We start from the raw sequence: 18,914 nt of genomic DNA, 5'->3' as shown, positions 1-18,914 counted from the left end.
TGGTGATTCAGCCATTTTTTTGGTGCGTATTGCTTGGTAACTATTGTCTATCTCATATTTACAGTACATCTTTCCTTGCACGTTTAGGTACACCAGAAAGCCTGGCAGAAAAAGAGCGACAGCTCTCTACTATGATCACCCAGCTGATCAGCTTACGGGAGCAGCTCCTTGCTGCCCATGATGAACAGAAAAAGCTGGCAGCCTCACAAATTGAAAAACAACGGCAGCAAATGGACCTTGCTCGCCAACAGCAAGAACAGGTGAGGCTCCAAGAAAGAAACCTGTGAAAATGTTTCATGCAGAATGCTTATTATAAACACTGTTCTGCCTGGTGTTTCCTTTCATCCTTTTTGTTAAAAGAGCTTAAATATCTTCAGAAATGACATCTTTTTCCAGAAGGAGGAAATATTATAGGATCCTGAGAAAAAAAGTGGGTGTGGACATTCAAATAATTTCTTTCCTAGAAGAAATGGCATTTGATAGATTTCACAGTTCTTGCTTCTTGCACTGAGATGCAATTTTGGGAGTTACAAATAAGCCAGACTATAACCATTATTTAACTCTTTCTCTTTTTGACAAGAAAATAATTGAACAAAAAACCTTAAGCATCCCCAAATCTTCAAATATCTTCTACAAGTAAGGTTTGTTTTGTTTGCTCATGTTGTAGGGTATTTTTGGTTTGGTGTGTTGTTTGTTGTTGGGTTTTTTTTTCCCTGAAGATGCAGTTGTCCAAAGAGGTGTCCTTTTCTCATTATACAAAAGTGTAACAACAGTGATCCCATACACTAGTTCCCTAGGCATTAGATCAGACAGATCCAAATTAATGTGTGGTTTTTAGGAATCTGACATTATTACTAGAATTATCTTTTCAGTTAAACGTATTTTATAGGATATATACAGCAATATATGCTCTATTGATTTTAATGAGTTGTGACGTCTGGTATTTTATGTGCTTGAGTATTTGCCCACATGTAGGAATATGGACTCATCCCCTAATGGAAAATAACATAAAGGAACACTGTAAAAAATCAGAAGTTAGAATGTCATTTAGCCATCCAGAGATGACACAGTAATTAACTATTGACACTTGTGAATAAGCTAGCACAAATTAATCTTGACACATTTGCAGACGAGTGATATCTTACAGTGAACACTTTGTAATTATATTTCAAAATGAAAATTAAATGACACTTAAAACTAGGTTGTCATGCTCAATGAAGCGAGCATGTAGCTCAACCGATAGGCAAATAAAATTCAGAATTTGAGCCACATGGTGCTTGTGTACCCTACTTTACTGTGTCAAGCCTATACATCAAGAATATGCTATGGTAATTGCATTGCAGGGTGTTGGATGCATTTTCTATCACAGTACTATTCCATCTAAGAGGAACCATTGACATTAGATGCTTCATGGTATATTTCTGGGTTTCATCAGGAAATGCCTATTCAGATGGTACTATATTGCACCTACAGGTACAAAAAGCTGTTCACAAGCAGTCTGAACTCCGGCAGATCAGTGCCTTTGCACATGTAAACAAAGATCTCATCCTTGCTTTGGCTATAGCTTGCCATGTCAATTAGCAACCAGGTCACCAGCAGCTCCAAACAGTTCTGGACATAGGACACTGTATCTGTGAAAAAAAGCTACAGCACTCAGAAAGAACGATCCATGATGCAGCTCCATGCAGTGTCTGATTTCAAGGTGAAATTACAAAGAATTCCTTTCTGAAGCTGAATATCATGATAATTTTTCTATTACCTTCACTGAGATTTTAGCAGCAGGGACAATGTGGACACAAACCCAGCAGAGCTTATCTTCAGTGACAAGCACTACACTTCAAAGATGGAATAGCACAATTGGTGTGTACTCATTAAAAATAGTAACTCAAGCACTTGTATAGGTTTTTAAATATTCTCTGTAGCACAGTTACCATTAGAGTTGCTTTTCCAAGCATAGACATTACTGCTGACTGCTGATCTGACAATAGATGACCTGAGGAGGAGCTGCCCTCGGTTGCCTGGGCACACAGGCTGCTAGCTGGGTTTTAACTACCTTTTTCACTAGCAGACTGGGGCCTGCTTCTTCAGTCTTCATTCACCATATTTTTATAGACTTTACTGGGAGATTTATCCAGAAATATTCAAACACCAGACTCATAAAGGGAGTTTGATCCCTCTTAGAAGCATCAGTGTAGTGGGCTATGATAGTTGCTTGATTACTTTTCTGTGTGGCACTTGGCCTTGATCCAACCCCAGAATCACATAGACCTCAATTTGTCTCTTTGAGGCCATATGCAAGACTTAAAATATGTATGGATTTTGTGTTGGTGTCCCATACAAAAGTGAATTTTAACTGTAGCAGTGAAAAAAATGACAAAGCTATTGCCAAGTAACAAAGTGAGAGATTAAGGAAATGACAGACTTGATCTCTGTGTGTGCACAATTACAAGCTGTTAATATGTAACTGCAAATTCCTTATCAGTTAATCTGAACAGTTTGCACTAAAACTATGTGTTTGTTTATTTCCAAATCAACCTTGCTACATTTCTGTAATTTTTTTTGATCATAAAAACATTTTACTTACTCTCTGTGTTATAAACAGAGAAAGCTAAGCATGCCTAGAAGATGGTGGGGAAGGAGACCAGGAGGGGTTTTGCCAAAACTGAAACAGTAGACTCGAGTAACCAAGCTACCTTTGTCACCAACTTCTTGCTGGTTTATGTGGCTCCTCTGCTCTAGATAAATATTTATAGGAGGGGAAATTATACTTAAGAAATGAAGGCAGCAGAAGTGCTGAGGCCAGGGTTTCCAGGAAACACAAATCTTGTCCTCGTTTCAGTCTGCTGCACAGTTACTCTTCTAAAGCAGAAGTCCAGTTGTTCCCCCAGCTCCCTGTGGCTTCTCCTCTGTAGCTTCAGTCCATGTTACCTATTGCAGCTCTGCAGTCTGAGGACAGGATCCTGTTTCCCGTCTGCTCTTGCACTCTGGTTTTGGATGGTTTGTGGGAACTGGGGAAGGGAGGAGTGTCTGGGGCAGATTCTCTCTCATTAGTCTTTTAGCTCTCCCCACCCTGAACACTTGCCTCTCTCCATCTGTGTTAGAGAAGGGATACAGTGAAGCTTTACCCTCCAGATCCCTTACTGAATCTATCAAATGAGGGTAAGAATATCTACGTATTTCACAGGGTTGTGTTGAGGATGAGTTACTGAGCATCAGGTACTACTTTTACACAGAATGAGACCCTACTTCCCCGAGTAGTTCCAAGGAGGACTTCGAGATTTACAAGAGAAGTAATGTGTTGCTCATTGTGAATGAAGTTAGAGAAGCTTGCCCTAGGAGCTTGTGCTGAATAGTGAAACATCTATAAATACTAGCTAAGGCTCCAGTTCAGCAAAGCAGGAAAATGTGTGTTTAACCTTAAGCACCTGAGTAATCCCATCCCCATTCAGCAAAGCACTTAATTTTAAGCATGTGTTTCATTCCCATTGTAGCTAACAGTAATGCATCATAGTCAAAGATCACCACAGGCTTAAATGCTTTGTTGAATAGTGATGAGATTATTCACATGCACGTAGCTAAACCCATGTTTCTATGCTTCGCAGATTTGAGACCTAAGTGCTTAAAATACATATTTCTTACTGGCTAACTAGATTTTTATGTCGCATTTAAATTTAAAATGTTTACGTCACACATACAGATACCTCTAAAATATCCTTAATTAAAAAAAAGAGATGCTTAATAAAAATATAATAAAGAATAACTAATAAGATGGTTTTCACTCGTAATATTGAAGTTTCAATATTACTGTTTTAATTTAATGGAAATTTTATTTCTAATAGATTGCAAGACAACAGCAGCAACTTCTGCAACAGCAGCACAAAATCAATCTACTGCAGCAGCAAATTCAGGTCAGTATGTTTTATTGCTCTCTTCTGATTATACTTAAATTCCATTTATGGAGAGGGAAGGATCTAAAATAAAGCAGCCACATGCTTTACTAACAAGCCTCAGTAAAGATGCTCTTTATGGAGAGTCTTTGTGTCTTAGAAAATTACGATCAAACATCTTTTTGGTGGAATGAGCTTTTCTTTAATAAGCAGAGTTTTTTTTTCCTGAAAGTTATGAACTATTTCTTAAATGTTGTCATTTAAATTCTGAAATCTGCAATCAGTTTGACTTGTATTGTGTGAAGTAAAAGCAGAGTCTCAATTATTATTTATAGAATTCCGTATTCTACGAAAGCAAAATTGGCTTTACAAGAAGTTTAGAAGAATGTTTTCCATTTCATTAACCAAAGCAAACAGCTAAAGAATAGGATGATAGACATTGAGACGGTACTAAGTCCCTGGGACCAAGTCTGCTCATGTATAAAGACCAACAGATGTATGTGTCCCCATGTACCTTTGGAGTAACTGTACCTGTGTGAATCTGGGAGTGTCCTGGAGGTATTGAATTATCTGTGCTTGTACTCAGAACCTGGTTTAATTTTGTGCAAATATGTGCGGGTAGGGAGTGACATGTAGGTAGAGGCATTCTTGATGTATGACTGTGTTACCTTCTCTGCTTCCCACTTTGTTTGAAAGCATTTCCATGGGCCTGTTCTTTGATTTAAATATTTTGGTTTGGTCTGACAGATGATTGTGCTACTAATCATTTCTTATAAGCTTGGACTATCAGGTTTTTTCCTTAATCAGCTGATTGCCGTGTTTCTAGATGCCAAACACGAAGTTTTTCCTTCTCTCATCCCAAAGGAATGCTTGTAAATGCTTTTGCAAATATTGTAGTGCGATTTCAGTTACACTTTAAGGAATTTAATATATATAAATGTGTTGATACCTGGGATAAGAGACACAACTGAATGTTAAAGCACCAGTATTGTCATTGCCTGTTGGAAGACTGCATGTTCATATTAGGTGTACATAAAGGATGGAAGAGACGTAAGAATAGTGAAAGGAAAAAAACCCACCATCTTCTCTAAGTGTTATTTGCAAATCTGTCTTCAGAATACAACGAATCATATAAAAAAATCTTTACTCGGCGTAAAAGCTAGGACTGAAACATAGCTGAGTCTACTAAACAGAAGAGTTATTTGCATGGGAAATTTCTAATTTTTTAAATTTGTTTAAAAATTAGAACACAGAAAGAGGAATCATGACCAGGTAATTTTTGTTCCTATTTAGAGAATGTGGGTATGCTGCTCTGTAGTGAAAAGTTTAAAGGTACTTTATTTTTCAGTTCAGTCAATACTTTCCAGTAGCTTTACCCTTCCACTGACTCCAGGGAAACACGGTCTTAGAATAGGTTGCAGGTTCATTTTCTCATTCACTCACAATTTTCGTCTTACATAGAGCTGAAAACTGCACGCGTTTTCTTTCCCATCCCTTCCTAAACGTATATGCAAAGAAGTGTTTTAATGATTGTTCTGTTCATGTGAACTAAATTATTTCTTGGTGATCCTTCCCTACATTTGTTTTGAAATTCTTGCTAATATAAGCTGCTCTTATTCCATAGTTCCTGGGTAGTTTGGCCTCCTTATTTATCCTTATATTTATGTGAATCTAATCAGTGTATTTGAGGCAGTGAGGACTCCCAGATTGTTAGCCAGATTGGTAGTGGAATTGCCCAAGGAACATTGTAAACTCCGGTATGAAGCACTAGGTGTGTTGGGCAGATGCCGTCTCAAACATACATTGATCTTACGAGGAGATTACTGAAAAAAAAGTTTGTTAGGTGATTGTTTCCTAGGCTAAACACCAGCTTACATTGTCCAGTTGCTTGTGAGCCAAGTGGTTCTTTATTTATTTGTTCGTTCTTAATTCTGTGGCAGGTTTGCTAGCCAGGAGTTGCTTGGGAGAGAAGTTAGTTGCTAAGTCGCCTCTGCAGTTTGTAATAGGTTTGTTGCTACTGAACTGATTATGGGTGTTGCAGTTTGTTGAGACCTGTAGATCCCTAAGGGCTGTAGGTGGGATGGAGGTAAACCAGGAGACAGGTGAGAGATACAGTGCTGTGCCGGTTCTCCCAGGTCCCTTCCCAGCATCTTCCCAGGAAATCTCAGTACTGATACTGGTCGTACTGGTGACTCTGGGTGGAATTCATGATATCAAAAGTAGATAACTGCAGTGTAGACTGTCTCAATTAATTATCCAGATTGTTTTTATAGTGAACAGAGAGAAGCAGAGTGAAAAGTTTTAGGATGCAATTCATCTTGTCCTAAAGTAGACATTTAAAATGTCAGATGAATTGTTCCCTAAAATGGCTGTTTCCCTCCATTAACTACAAAGGATATGGATGCCAATGCCTATAGTGTAGAGATCTGAAGTGAGATGAGGTGAATCATGCTGTCTGTGGCTTGAGGGGAAAAACCAATTCTCTAATAAACGTTTACATTCTCAGTTTAGTTTTTGAGCTTGGTAGAATTCGTAACTGCGTCCCCAATAACTTTCTTGATTTTATTCAGAAGGTGCATTTGTTTAAAGACACTCTCGAGCAACCCTTTTCAGGAAGCAGCGATTACTTTTATAAACTGGTGCAGACTCTTAACTATACTTTGTATGCATGGAAAAACAATAGTACTCTTCCCTGCCACTCCCCTGTTGAAAAGATTACAAAATATAAGTAGCACAGGTGCCAGTTCCATCTGGGCATGGGCCTATTCATAGCACAGCTACTTGAACTGAGTATGGTATGTTCTCCAGGATGCAGGAGTGGGGCATTGCTGATGCAATGTTTTCATCACATGAGACATACACAGTGTACCACTGTCATCTTCTAAGGTACAGTGTTAATTCTTGAACAATAAGTTCTGTGAATAAATACATCTAGTTTATTTAACCATTTAAACAATTAGAAATGGCTTTGGATGGGGCTTACAAGATTTATGTCAACCACATATAGAAGTGGAAATAATCCATATTAAATAAAACACATCTTTCCCTGGATACCTACTGGGTTAATTTACTGAGAATTTTCATTGTTTGGTATTTATTATTTACATTATGTTGTATATTATTTGTTTATTTAATCATTTGAACACCTTGATTCGGTTGTTTTTTGTTTTGTTTGGAAACCACTTACTGCAACACCTTACTCCAAAACTTTGTCAACAATCTATGAGCAAAGAGGACATTAGCTAGGCTTAGCATATGAAAACAACATAGGTATTTCAAGAGTACTGAGGTCATTGAATGTTCTGCATAATCGTCTCATGTTTTCTAAGTGAAGCTAATGTTACTTTCAGGGTGCGCATGCTGGGGAAAGCGGTTTTGTCCGTTGGCTAAAGGGAGTGGGAATCTGGAGTTGTTCTCAGTTCTGTCTCTGATTATCTGAATTTTGGCAAATTGTTTCCTGTTCCTCAATTCAAATGTAATGTTTTGAGAATCTTCAATGAAAAATTTCAAATAAATGCAGTGCATTATTACTTTTCAGCTCAAATGTTCATAATGCTCATAAACACTCCTACAGAGGAGTCCATAGAGATGGGAGGAAATCTAGTATGCCAAATTAAGTTCTTCATTCTGCAAAGCTGTGCAGAGAAATCATTGCTTTTACTTGAAATAAGGTTGAGAAAATACTGTGGGGCAAGTAAGAGATCACAGATTGATCTCCAGGTTGATTCAGATTTTTTAAAATAACTATTTTTTTTTTTTTTACTAAAAAGTATTCATTCTTAAAGTAGAAGGAACAAAATCAGACTATTTCAAGGACATCTCAGCCTGTGCTGTGAAAGGGAAAGCCTCTAGGGATAAGGGGAAAAGCATTTAAAGAAGGAATTTGGCCGTACATCATGAAGATAAGACTACATTGGAAGAAGGGAAGGCTTGCATCTTTAGAATGGTTCCAACCTTGAGAACTGCTTGAGGCCCTGAAATCCCTGTGATTTCAGTGCTCGTTGCCAGAAATCAGTCCTTTCAGACTGAGGCTTGGGGACTGCCTCTGCCCCCGCCACATCCAGCTGAGGAAGGGGCCGGATCCTACTGATGCTTGAAGCATGTTGCTCCAGGATTTGCCAGCATGGGAGGAGGGATTTAAGGGATGAAAATTTGAGGGCTTCCCTCATCTGGTGGGCAGGCTTCATTAGGGCAAATCCTAAATTGTGGCTGAAATCTTTAAAAGGTACACTGATTGTTGAGCTTTTCTGAAAAGTTGCGATGGGTACTATGGTGAGACCTGGTCCAAACTGCTTTTGACCGTTTCCCTTCACCTTATTCGTCTGTACTATGCTCAGTGCCATTGCAGGACATTTCTTCTTCTGTTTGAATCGGTATGATTTCCATCACACAGAAAAACTGGCTTCCTCTATTCTCATAAGTATTCTGTTTTAATTCAGCCACTAGAAATTATTCCTAATAGTAATTTTTTTTTGTTTTAATCTATACATTCATTCTGTTGTAGTTTCATATTAATGTTCTTGCATTTTGTGTCTCAGTCAAAAAGAGTGGACGTGATTACTGTGATAGTAAACAAACAAAAGAACAGTAACATAAAAATTACAACTGTTTAAACCGTCCTTGAATAGGAATCATTTGAATCATACTTAAAACTTAAGAGGCTGAGCCAATGAGTCTCTCTTCTTATCCATGATTAACTACTGACAATTCAGGTACCTGGTGAGCTGAATAAGGACTATCTCTTTATGTGAAGTACATGTCTAAAGATCAGGAATAATTACCTTCCACATTAGCCTTCGTGGCCTCCCTGACCTGGTTAATTAATTTTTTGCTAGGATAATAATAGTAGAAATAGATTTAAAGATATGCTTCATCATTAAGTATGTAACTGACCTCCAATTTTAAGAGCCGACCCTTCCATTTATTGCCTTTTGGAGACAGGTTAAAGCTCCTTGCAGTGAGCTTGCTGAAAATGCACAAGCTGGAATCTAGTTATTGTCAGTTCAGTTACGCTCTCTGAGGTTGTCTCTCTTTGTAAACTGTATTTAGCATTGACAAGCAAAAAGCAATTGCAATGTTACTGTTCCGGCACTAGGGAATATTCTCCCCCACCTTTTTTTTTTTTTTGGTTATTGATCATGAAACTGATCGCCTTCCAGCAAGCTCTGAACAGGACCAAATAAAGCCATTGAAAGCAATTTGATACTTCTATTGGCAGGGTAGGCAGATCAGATACTCCCTTGAAAGAGAGCGAGAGTTATAAACAAAGCTTAGAAGTCTAGGAATAGCCCCCAGCTTCAGCAAACCCTTAAAATATTTTGTAATTGTATCTTCAATCATGAATTAGCCAGGAAAACCAGACTTTTTTTTGCCTTTATATTTCACTGCTGTATGCTGTTTTTAATTGCCCACAGGCACACTGTTGTGATCTTCTTTGGAAGTTTAAAACCAGGATAAAAATGCAAATCTAATTATTTCTTTTATCTAATCTAATTAACTTTTACAAGTAATGATAGATGCACTGTAGCCTGCATCAAACATTTAAATAATGATGTTTCTGGATTAAAGAATAGGTAAAACTACTGTAATTTATAAGCAGCCAAGATTATGGCAGTAGAAAATGTAAATTATTATGGTAGCTTAATAAACTATTGCTGCAGTTTATTAATTTACAGTAGAAAGGATACATTTCCCTTAAATTCGAGGTTGCTTATGAATTGGTTCCCAGCTGTCATTGGTATCTTTTTTCTTTGTTTGGGTTTTTTTTTTTTTTAACAGTTCAGTATTAAAAAAAATCTGTGTCCAGCTCCCTCCCGCAATGCAGTTGTGTGCATGTGGAAGAGAGAAATGCTGTTACGTGCCGGTAACTTGTAGCTGGCTGGTAACTCATTGATTCACATTCACAGGGCTCTGCTGGAGGCGTGGCATCACAGCGTCCGTCCAGCTCATAGCTTGCTTAGCGAAAATGGAAACTGATCCAGTGGAGGAAAACCAAATATGCTAAACATCAAAGTCAAATGTTTCATATTTTATTTATTATTACATAGTGCCTTATTAATGAGTTCTACAGTTCTTATTTGGTAATTACCCAAGCAAAAGGTCTATTACAGGCCAGCTTTTTCCAACAACAGCCATCTTCGTGGTTGGCTGGCTTGGAATTTTCTCTGTCAGCTGTGTGGGAAGAGAAGTGATGTGGGATTCTTACCTTCTCCAAGCAGCTCATGCTTTAATAAATATTCCAGTGATGCTCTCTATCCTTTATTCAGCCTCTTCCTTACTAAAAAGGCTTTGGCATGACAGCGTGGTGGTGGCCTAAGCAAAAAGACACACTGTGCAAAAGGTTGACTCCTCTTGTGCTACTCCTGAGCTTCTGGTCTTGCACCTTGGTCCCCCATTTGCAAGGATCCTGCTAGCTGCTCTGCCCTTGAGGCCCTCAGCCCCTGGAAACAAGATTTATCCTGGCAAAGCAAAAAGTAGTTCTGGATTTGACTCTTAACACAATCCTTCAAACTGTATACAGTCTTGAGGTGGGGGAGTGAGTTTTAAGAAAGTTTACTGTGACCTTCTAAGAGTTAAATTAGGTTTCTTGCAGTTTACTAATTCACTATATGGGGTTTTTTTCTTTTAAATAGCTTTATTTCGCCTACCCGAGTCTAAACAAATTGTATTTAATGCAAAAATTAAGCCTTGTGTATCTCTTTCATATGACTTCTCTAATTATAGAGCAGTAAATGGTAGAATAGCATATGTTAGCAACATGAGCAGCAGTCTATGAAATGAGCTACAAGTTAATAAAATGATCTTGTGGTGGTGTTGGCCAAATGTTAGCACACATGTTTCGGAAAGTGATATTTCAACAGACTTGAAGAATAGGACTTTGGCACACGGGTGCCGAACATGATCTGATGTGTGGAAATTAGTTAAACCAAAGTAAATGTCATTGTTTCTCAGGCTCATGTTGGTGCAGAAAATGATAGTGGCTGCCCTCCCACTTTCCCTCTCCCACGTCTGTTTTAAAATTGGAAATGAAGGCACAGGCATCCACACTCCCCAGTTCAAGTACTGCTGCTTCATTCGCTCTGGGCGTGCTGCGTTGCAATCTTGCCAGTGGCTTAAGCGCTCGTCCTAAGCCATGCCTCTGTCAAAGCCAGGGGCTGAAATCTCATTGATTCTGTTGAGCCCAAACACTCGTTCTACAGCCTTTGCTTACAGAAGGGCCTCAGATTTGAGCCCTGTTAATTTAGGGGCAGATTATAACCAGCTCCTGCATAACAGCAGAGGATCAAGCAAGTATTTGCTACCCACCTGTACTGCTGCCCAGGGGTCACTCTCAGCTGGTGGTCTGCCCGCTCCAACCAAGCGTGGCGTGACATGCTGTGGCAGTCTCCATGCTTGCTGATCCAGGCACCCTGGTCTAGCTCCCAAAGAGTTTGGCAGAGATTATGCCTCTCTGAACCCTTCCGGTGCTATTCCTCTGGTAGTACAGGTCTGCGTCACCTCCTCTGTCAGTCTGCATAATGTAATATTTGCAAAATTGCAGTATTTGGAATAATGCAATAATAATGCAGTGTTTGCTCCAGCACAGAAAACCAGTTTCCTTTCTAAGTGGCATATGCAAAAATAGAATGGATAACTGGGGGCAGAAATTGAGCCAACTGGCAGACTATCAACAGGGCTGATCCTGTGAAGTCTTACTTGCTTGAGTAATACTTGCATAGCCAGTATTTGATGACTCGTATATCTAAGTGTTACTCACATAAGTAGGCTTTGCGGAATTGAGCACCTCATATGAGGAAGGACTTAGAATATTAGTATTGTGGTTGGAATATCAGAGATACAAATGAGGCAGGGGTTTTAGGGGATGTAATTTGTTTTATTAGACAAATAGAGGTTGGAAAAAACAGACAACCTTTTGGGCACACCAGCTCTTTTTCAGGTCTTACATCAGCGTTACATTGAAACATATCCCAGGGCTGACAGAAACTGCCTAAGATATTGGCCTTTCATTTCTAATTAGTTACTTTTTCAGTGATGATTTTTGTGATTGACAACCATGTGATGGCCAAGAGGGAAAACAATCAGGATTTGCATTAGGGTTTTTTTTTTGTTTTTTTTTTTTTTTAAATAACCCCATGCTATTTGACACACTCATCGGGAGATAGTGAATAAAGAAAATAGATAATAAATGTTAGTATCGAAATGGTTGATTTATGGAGATATTCAGATATACAAGGCAAGACTGGAATGTGATGATATCAGAGGTCAAAATTTCTGTCTGCAGAAGCAGGTATTTGGAGGAAAATGATGAAGTACAGCACCACATAAAAAGGCCAAAAGCATTTAGCAAATAAATTGTAAAGTACTTTTTGAAATCTCTCAGTAAAATCTTAAATTTACCAGATGGACTGAATCCTGACCTAAAGAATCAAAATGCGTTTTAGTTGTAATTGTGGGAATACTCCAGAATGCAAGTGTATTACTGAATCAATTTGAGTATAAAACCTTATTTTAAATATATTTAATGTCATGACAGCAAGGAGGAAGTGCATTGCTCTCTGAATGCATTCAGGAATTATGAATTCACATAAAGAAAGTAGTAGTACGTGCAAACCAGTAAATGACCAAACCAGATGCTGTTCAACATTTGGTATACATTTGATGGCATATATGTAAAAGTAAAATGAATTAATATTTCTAATATTTGCTGTCTTACGCAACCAACTAATCCAGACACTCACAAAAATGTCAAAGCATAGCTCTCAAGGAAAAGTGAATGGCCTTGCCTGGAATTTACCTATCTAATTTTAAAGTTGTTGTTAAAGTAAGGAAAACCTGGTTTATGATTGCAGTTTACACCCTATTTCCTTTTGTCTGTTACGTTAGAACCCCCTCCCCCCAAATAATTAGATAATGTAGTGGCTCGAGCTGTATGCAGGACTTTTGCTTGTTTGAAAGAGCTAGTTTTTTATATAAATCTTGTATATATCATCTTCAGCAAGTTGGGCATTTGCACAGCTTGGGTAAATTATGTCTATATTGAGAATCTAAGAAGTTACACAGTGTGCATTCCATACTTGAGGGATGGGAAATAAAAATTGATATACTGTGCGGCACATGATATAACACAGTGAAATATCTTTTAAATTCCAGAGGGATGCACTGACATCACCACACTTAATTCACATGCAGTAACTCCCACAAAATGTTATTAATTTTAAATTGAAGTTTGTAATCATTCAATAAAAAGAAAATAAATGATGTAAACAGTATACAATGGTGCATTATGAAATGCTGAATTCATCTTATTCACCCACCCAAAATGACAGTATGTTAAGAAAACATTAAAGTTGTAACACCAAATAATAAAAGCAAAGAAATTCACAGTTGATGGTGAAGTGTGAAATCCATCTTGAGAGACATCACTGCCCCACAGTATGGAAGGACACTTCTGAGTTAGGGAACTTTATTTTAAAGTAATGTATTTGTCATTTGTATTCTGTAAATGAGAGATTAACCAGTTGGAGGAACATACAGTTAGTTTAAAATCTAGATCAGGTAGATGAATGAGTAGTATGGGTACTTGCTACAGCTAACAAAATGAAGTTGATAGCGCAATGTATACCTAATAGCCTAAGCAGAGACTGAGATTCCTTATTTGACAAAACAATTTATATAAGTACAGAAACAAACTTTTCTCAGAGGAGGAGGTATGGCACTCGTTTTTTGCTCTGACAACGAGTGATTTGTATGAGGAACTCAACTATCACATTTCTAGCTTTGCCTTTTCCATCTCATTGAATTTTATTGGTATATTTTCAGGATACTCATCTCCTCTGTAACTGTGTATCTGAGTGTCTCATAAGCTGAAGTGTATTATCCTCACAACACTCTTTTGAGGCAGAATAAAAAGCATATAGATATTTGGGGGCATCTAATTTTAGCTATCTAATTTGGGTGACTGAATTAGGACTTTTGGCTCCATATATAAAGCAGTCCAGGTGCTGTGAATTACCTTCTGTTGATTAGACAACGAGGTTCCTAATTTAAGCACCTAAGTTAAATTTCCTAAGTGACTTGATCCAGTTCTTATATGAAATTTGACAGACCTGAAATCTGTGGTTTCAGAATTCATAGGGTGGTTCTCTCACGTCTCGATTATTGTTTCTATCACGACTTTCTGTCAACTTATCGCTTGCCTTAATTTGCTCTGACGGTGCTTTTAGCCCGACTGAATCCGCTTCAGCCAGACAGAGAAATATTTGTTCATTCCTCTCGCCCACTCTCCTGCCTCAGTGAGAACCATTTCAGCTGGCTTGAGTCTCCCATGTGGTCGAGCTGCTGACCACGTATAGCCATTGTCATACAGAACGAGGCAAGTGGAGACACTAATCTCACTGAAGGAGTCTGTAGTTTCCCAAATCCATGTGTTTCCCTTACAGGTATGGAACAACTTCCATAGCTGTGAAACATCCTTTGAATTGTGATGAGAAAATAATTTTTTGTTTGAAGAATGCCTAGATTACTTGGCGGTCTCTCACACATTTTGTAAGGCATTCAAAAGACTTACTTGAAACAGACGTTAAAGAATGTTTTTTATTTAATCAAAATGGCTGCTTCTAAATCTTGCATGCCACATTTTAGGCCAGAATATATTTTTACAGCCAAGTTATAAACCTCTGAAAAAGGGGGCTTATAATGGAAAGGTTGACACAACATTAATTTTAGTGTTGTAAACGCAATGGTATAATTTTGGAAAAAAAGCCTTTATAGCTCTGCTACGATATTAATTGCAGGAAATTACAGCATATCCTATTAAAGTATTATGTCAGTGGCATACATAGCATATAACACCTTTGCATATTCTCCCTTGTTTTCATGGCAATGTTTTGCATCTTGATCTGTAAAGAGTAGGTGGATAAAGTGGCTCAGAGTTTCTGATCGTTTTTGCTCAAGGGGAAAAAACCAGCCTGGGTATGGTGGGCCTGCTTATGGCCTGCTCTAGAAACAGGTCTTCTGTTAACCAGGTAAATCTAATATGGGTATTGAGGAATGAACCAAATTCTGCTGAAATGAAAGACTTTCCTTTGTTTTGTGACGTTTGGACCAGGGATTTGAATTTGGACGCAATCTTTAGTCATACAAATTAGATGCAGTCAGACTCTTTCCAGAATGACAACTACTTCTATGATAAACTTATTTTTACTGATAAGAGCTTACTTTTCATTGACTTATACTTACAGAAACATTCCTGACTCTTACAACCGCATGGCAGACCCAGTCTTTCACCTTTTTGATTTCTGTTCAGTTAATTATTCAGAAATGGATTTTATGCGTACCTGGTGCAGCAGAAGCTGTAGATCCTTATTAAATTGAAAAATGTAGATATGTGCATTGCATTGCACAGTTTTTTTTATTCCTAAGAAATAGGTTATGTATTGCATTTCTGCCGCTTTTAGGATTGCAGGGCCATGGTATAATAGTAGTGAATAATAGCATCATGTTTTCTTTACACAAATTTGTTCTTATATGGTAATTATTTGCTAATATCTTGGTTTTAATATACACTGAATTGTAGCCCTTGAGTATAGTCTAAGGTTGGATGTTTTTTTAACTGTGGTTGGTATGTTTAACTAGGATGAACTACTATTGCAATAGTTTCTTCTTTCAGGACAAGGGGCCACATCTTTGTGTTTGTAAAGCACCTCATATTGAGGTCATGGTCCTGCCAGGCACTTTTCATTGCTACATTGACACAAATTTGCAGTGAAAAATATCAATAACAACAACATGCAGGGTTTTTTTCTGATATATAAATGGGACCCGGAGTCTTGATATCTTATCTCCTTTCCCCTTTGATGACAGTGGAGCACGCACAATTCTTTACACAGAAGAAGCCGTGATTGTTTTACAGTAGATGAGTTTTTAACAAGATGGGAGAAAAGGCCTTCTCAAAGTCCCCACTGATATGCAAGTTCATTGGACCATTGATGTTTCCCATTAATTGCAAGGCTTTAGCGTATAACCATTGACTATATCTGGTTTTACTTATCAAATCCAGAACTGCTTTTTCTCTGCCTGCTGAGCAGGGAAAACTCCGTGCTGTACCAGTTTCTTGTTACTTGGGGCTCCCAGTATCATCAGGATTAAAGCTGTCAGAACAGTCAGCCCTCTTTATTTTGTGGTTTTAAATACAAAGCGTAATATTGTTGCTTGAGAAGTGGCATGCTTTCAATGTGTTAGTTAAAAATTGCCGAGTGGACAAAACAAAAAAGAACCCTGTTAATAGCAGGCATTGAAATATTGCTTTCACCATTTCGGGGAAAGAAGATACAGCTCTGCACTTTAATTTGTTTTTATTCTACACCACTAACTTGTCTTCATTGGCTTAATCCTACACTCAAGTATAAGGAAAAACTCATGCTCAACTTAGTGAGAGTTTTGCTTCATTGCATGCAGTGCAGGGTGCCATTTCCTCAGCTGGTGGTGTTCATTTTCTCTCCACTTATGTCAGTCTAATACTAGAAGTACAGAATTAGGCCCTCTTTTTAAAAACAAAAAGAGCTCACGTGGAAATGACAGCATTTCATTTTGCTTTTTTTTATTCGCTGTAAAGTATTCCTCTGCTCTGTGTGTGCATTTATATTTGGGGGTAATTGTGCCCAGCCACCCTAGAGTGGTTGGAGGTAGCTGGTAGCTTGTATCTGAATATTTTTGTCTTGCATGTGTTTACTTCACTTATCACTTTGTGCAATTAATTTTTTTTTTTTTAATCATAAGAGTCCTTTTTCTTTTGTTTTATCCAGGATAGTATAGACTTGTCTTTGTGATAACGCTTTGTAAAGAACAAAACTAAAATGATTTCCTCATTATATTACTTTCCTGTTTGGCTGTTCTAATTGAGAAGAGACTCTGCCTAGGCAAGGCTACACATCTGTCATTTTATTTACCCTGTTGTTTTACTATCAGTTGAAATATGCATACATTTCAGATGTAACTTTAGGAAGAACAGAATATACTAGTAATTTATACAAAAGACACTGATGATTATTGACCATTAAAGAGTAATAGAATATTTCCTGTGTGAAATAGATGTAGCATCAAATGTCTTTATTTCTGACAGTAAATGTTTCAGGTTTACTTCACAGACATTAATGTTATTATATAAAGTTAAAAACCTGGCTACACTCTAGCAAACATAGGCCACCTCTTAATAAATGAATGGAGTTGCAAGCAAAAGAAAAAAATACTTTGAAGAAAGTCCCAGGCTCATGTGTATATTAACCAGAGCAGATGAAATGATTTATTGGGTTTTATACACAATCTGTAAAGGGTAAGCATTGCTAACAGAATGAGTGGCAGCCTCAGGGAGCTGAGTAGCCCCCAGGGACCAGCCTTTGTTCCTCTGGACTTGACAGGCATGTGTCCCTGTTAAATGAGGGCTTAATTTCTCTCATATGTGCACAATTTCCAAGCTCAACAAAGGCAGCCAGGACTGGAGCCATTTAAAAGAGCCAGCTCAGGAGGAAGCATTCCTGGAGAAAGGGGATGCTAAGGGGCTAATTACTCACCATAGTTCAGCAACTGATTTTTTTTTTTTCCCTTTTACTAAGCAAGGTTTATTAACATGGAACTGCCACTTTCATTTTACATAAACATAGACTAAAATTACAAAGGTGTTATTTCTCTTTGTGAAATAGCCATTTTAAAGGTCCTGCTGACCAAAACTAAAATAAGTGTGTTCATTTTATTTTCGGTCTGCAATGAAAGTCATCATCTCTTAAGCTCATGGAAAGATTTTTTTCCAAAAGGTGCAGAGAAATTGCTTCTCCAGTATCTTCTTCTTCTTTCTCAGTCTTTCCTTGTCTCATACAGTAGTAGGAGTCGTCCTCAGTGCTTGCGGCATTCATGTAAATATGGTAATAAATATTGTCCAGATAAATGGTTCAGCATATGTAAAGAGTATTAATATTTACTTAATTACACGTCTAGTGTGGTATGGTTTTTATAAGCCTCTCACTACATATTTAAATATATGTTTAGACCCAGCAGACCTTTATGGTGCTTTTCAAGTAGTCTTACTCGATCCAAGAAGTAGGACTTTTCGCCCCCTAACACGGGACTTGGGTCACTCCTGTGTTACGGCAGTTGGCATTCTCTGTGGAGAACAGCCCAGTCATTTGACAGTGATGTATTTTTTTTTTTTTTAAAGTGTGGAAAACACAGTTGTTTTCTTTGGACAGTGTTGCCAAACTCTGTTGTCACCTTGAGAGAAAGATGAGCCACTCCAGTGGCATTTGAAAATGCGATCACACAAACCACTTTGTCAGGAAATACTATGTGATTTCAGGCTTATTTCCTATTCTGAAACAAACAGGAAACTTTCTTGTGAAACAGGCAGCCCATTTGATTCTTCTTGATCAGAACATACTGATCCTGTTACAATCAGAACCCAAGCAGGTGGAAGTAAGTGTTCTGTCATTCTCTGTGGGGTCATGGGCTGGACAGGCTTCAACATGGCATTGGAGAAGGCTTTTGGACATGTGGCATCAAAGCTTGTAGCCTGTGCTCAGGACAGCATATTGAAATTTAATCAATTTAATTTTAAATGAAAAATATCCATTCTTTCTGAGAAGAATGGAATGGATGATGGATTGCTGGAATGGGATGTAGGACTCTTGGTTTATCTACTCTTTCCTTTCAAGGCTTTGCTTTTTCATGCTGAAGAAGGCAATAATAGTAATAGGAAGGACTGCAAAGCTTCCTTAGGATTTGTTAAGAGGGATTTTTTTAAAGTCATTATTAAGTAAACAAACTTATGTTTCTTTTCATTAAATAAAGGAATTCTGATTGGATAGAAGTCACAAACCTGACCCAGGCCCTGCTTACCTCTGTGCAAATCAGGAACAACTCCACAGAATAGAAACAGTACATCTGCCTTCATCCTAGTAATAGATTTACAGCCATCGAGGCTTAGACTCACCCATTTATTTCCTTTCTCCCTAGAGATGACAAAGTGTATAACACTTG

General features: G+C 37.9%; 1 protein-coding gene across 11 annotated transcripts in view; it reads left to right on the top strand.

The window, feature by feature from the left end:
- Window positions 1-18,914, top strand: part of SOX6 (SRY-box transcription factor 6) — a 374,241-nt gene that overhangs the window by 224,562 nt on the left and 130,765 nt on the right. For all 11 annotated transcript variants that reach the window (XM_054827505.1, XM_054827506.1, XM_054827508.1 and 8 more), the window contains 2 exons: window positions 88-260; window positions 3,840-3,908. In XM_054827505.1, the coding sequence (XP_054683480.1) occupies window positions 88-260; window positions 3,840-3,908 (242 nt within the window). The remainder of the gene's footprint in view (window positions 1-87; window positions 261-3,839; window positions 3,909-18,914) is intronic.

Source organism: Grus americana, chromosome 5 (assembly GCF_028858705.1).
Source record: "Grus americana isolate bGruAme1 chromosome 5, bGruAme1.mat, whole genome shotgun sequence".
Taxonomy (NCBI): Eukaryota; Metazoa; Chordata; class Aves; order Gruiformes; family Gruidae; genus Grus; species Grus americana.
Note: the sequence above shows the minus strand (reverse complement) of the source record. Positions and strands in the feature narration are given on the sequence as shown.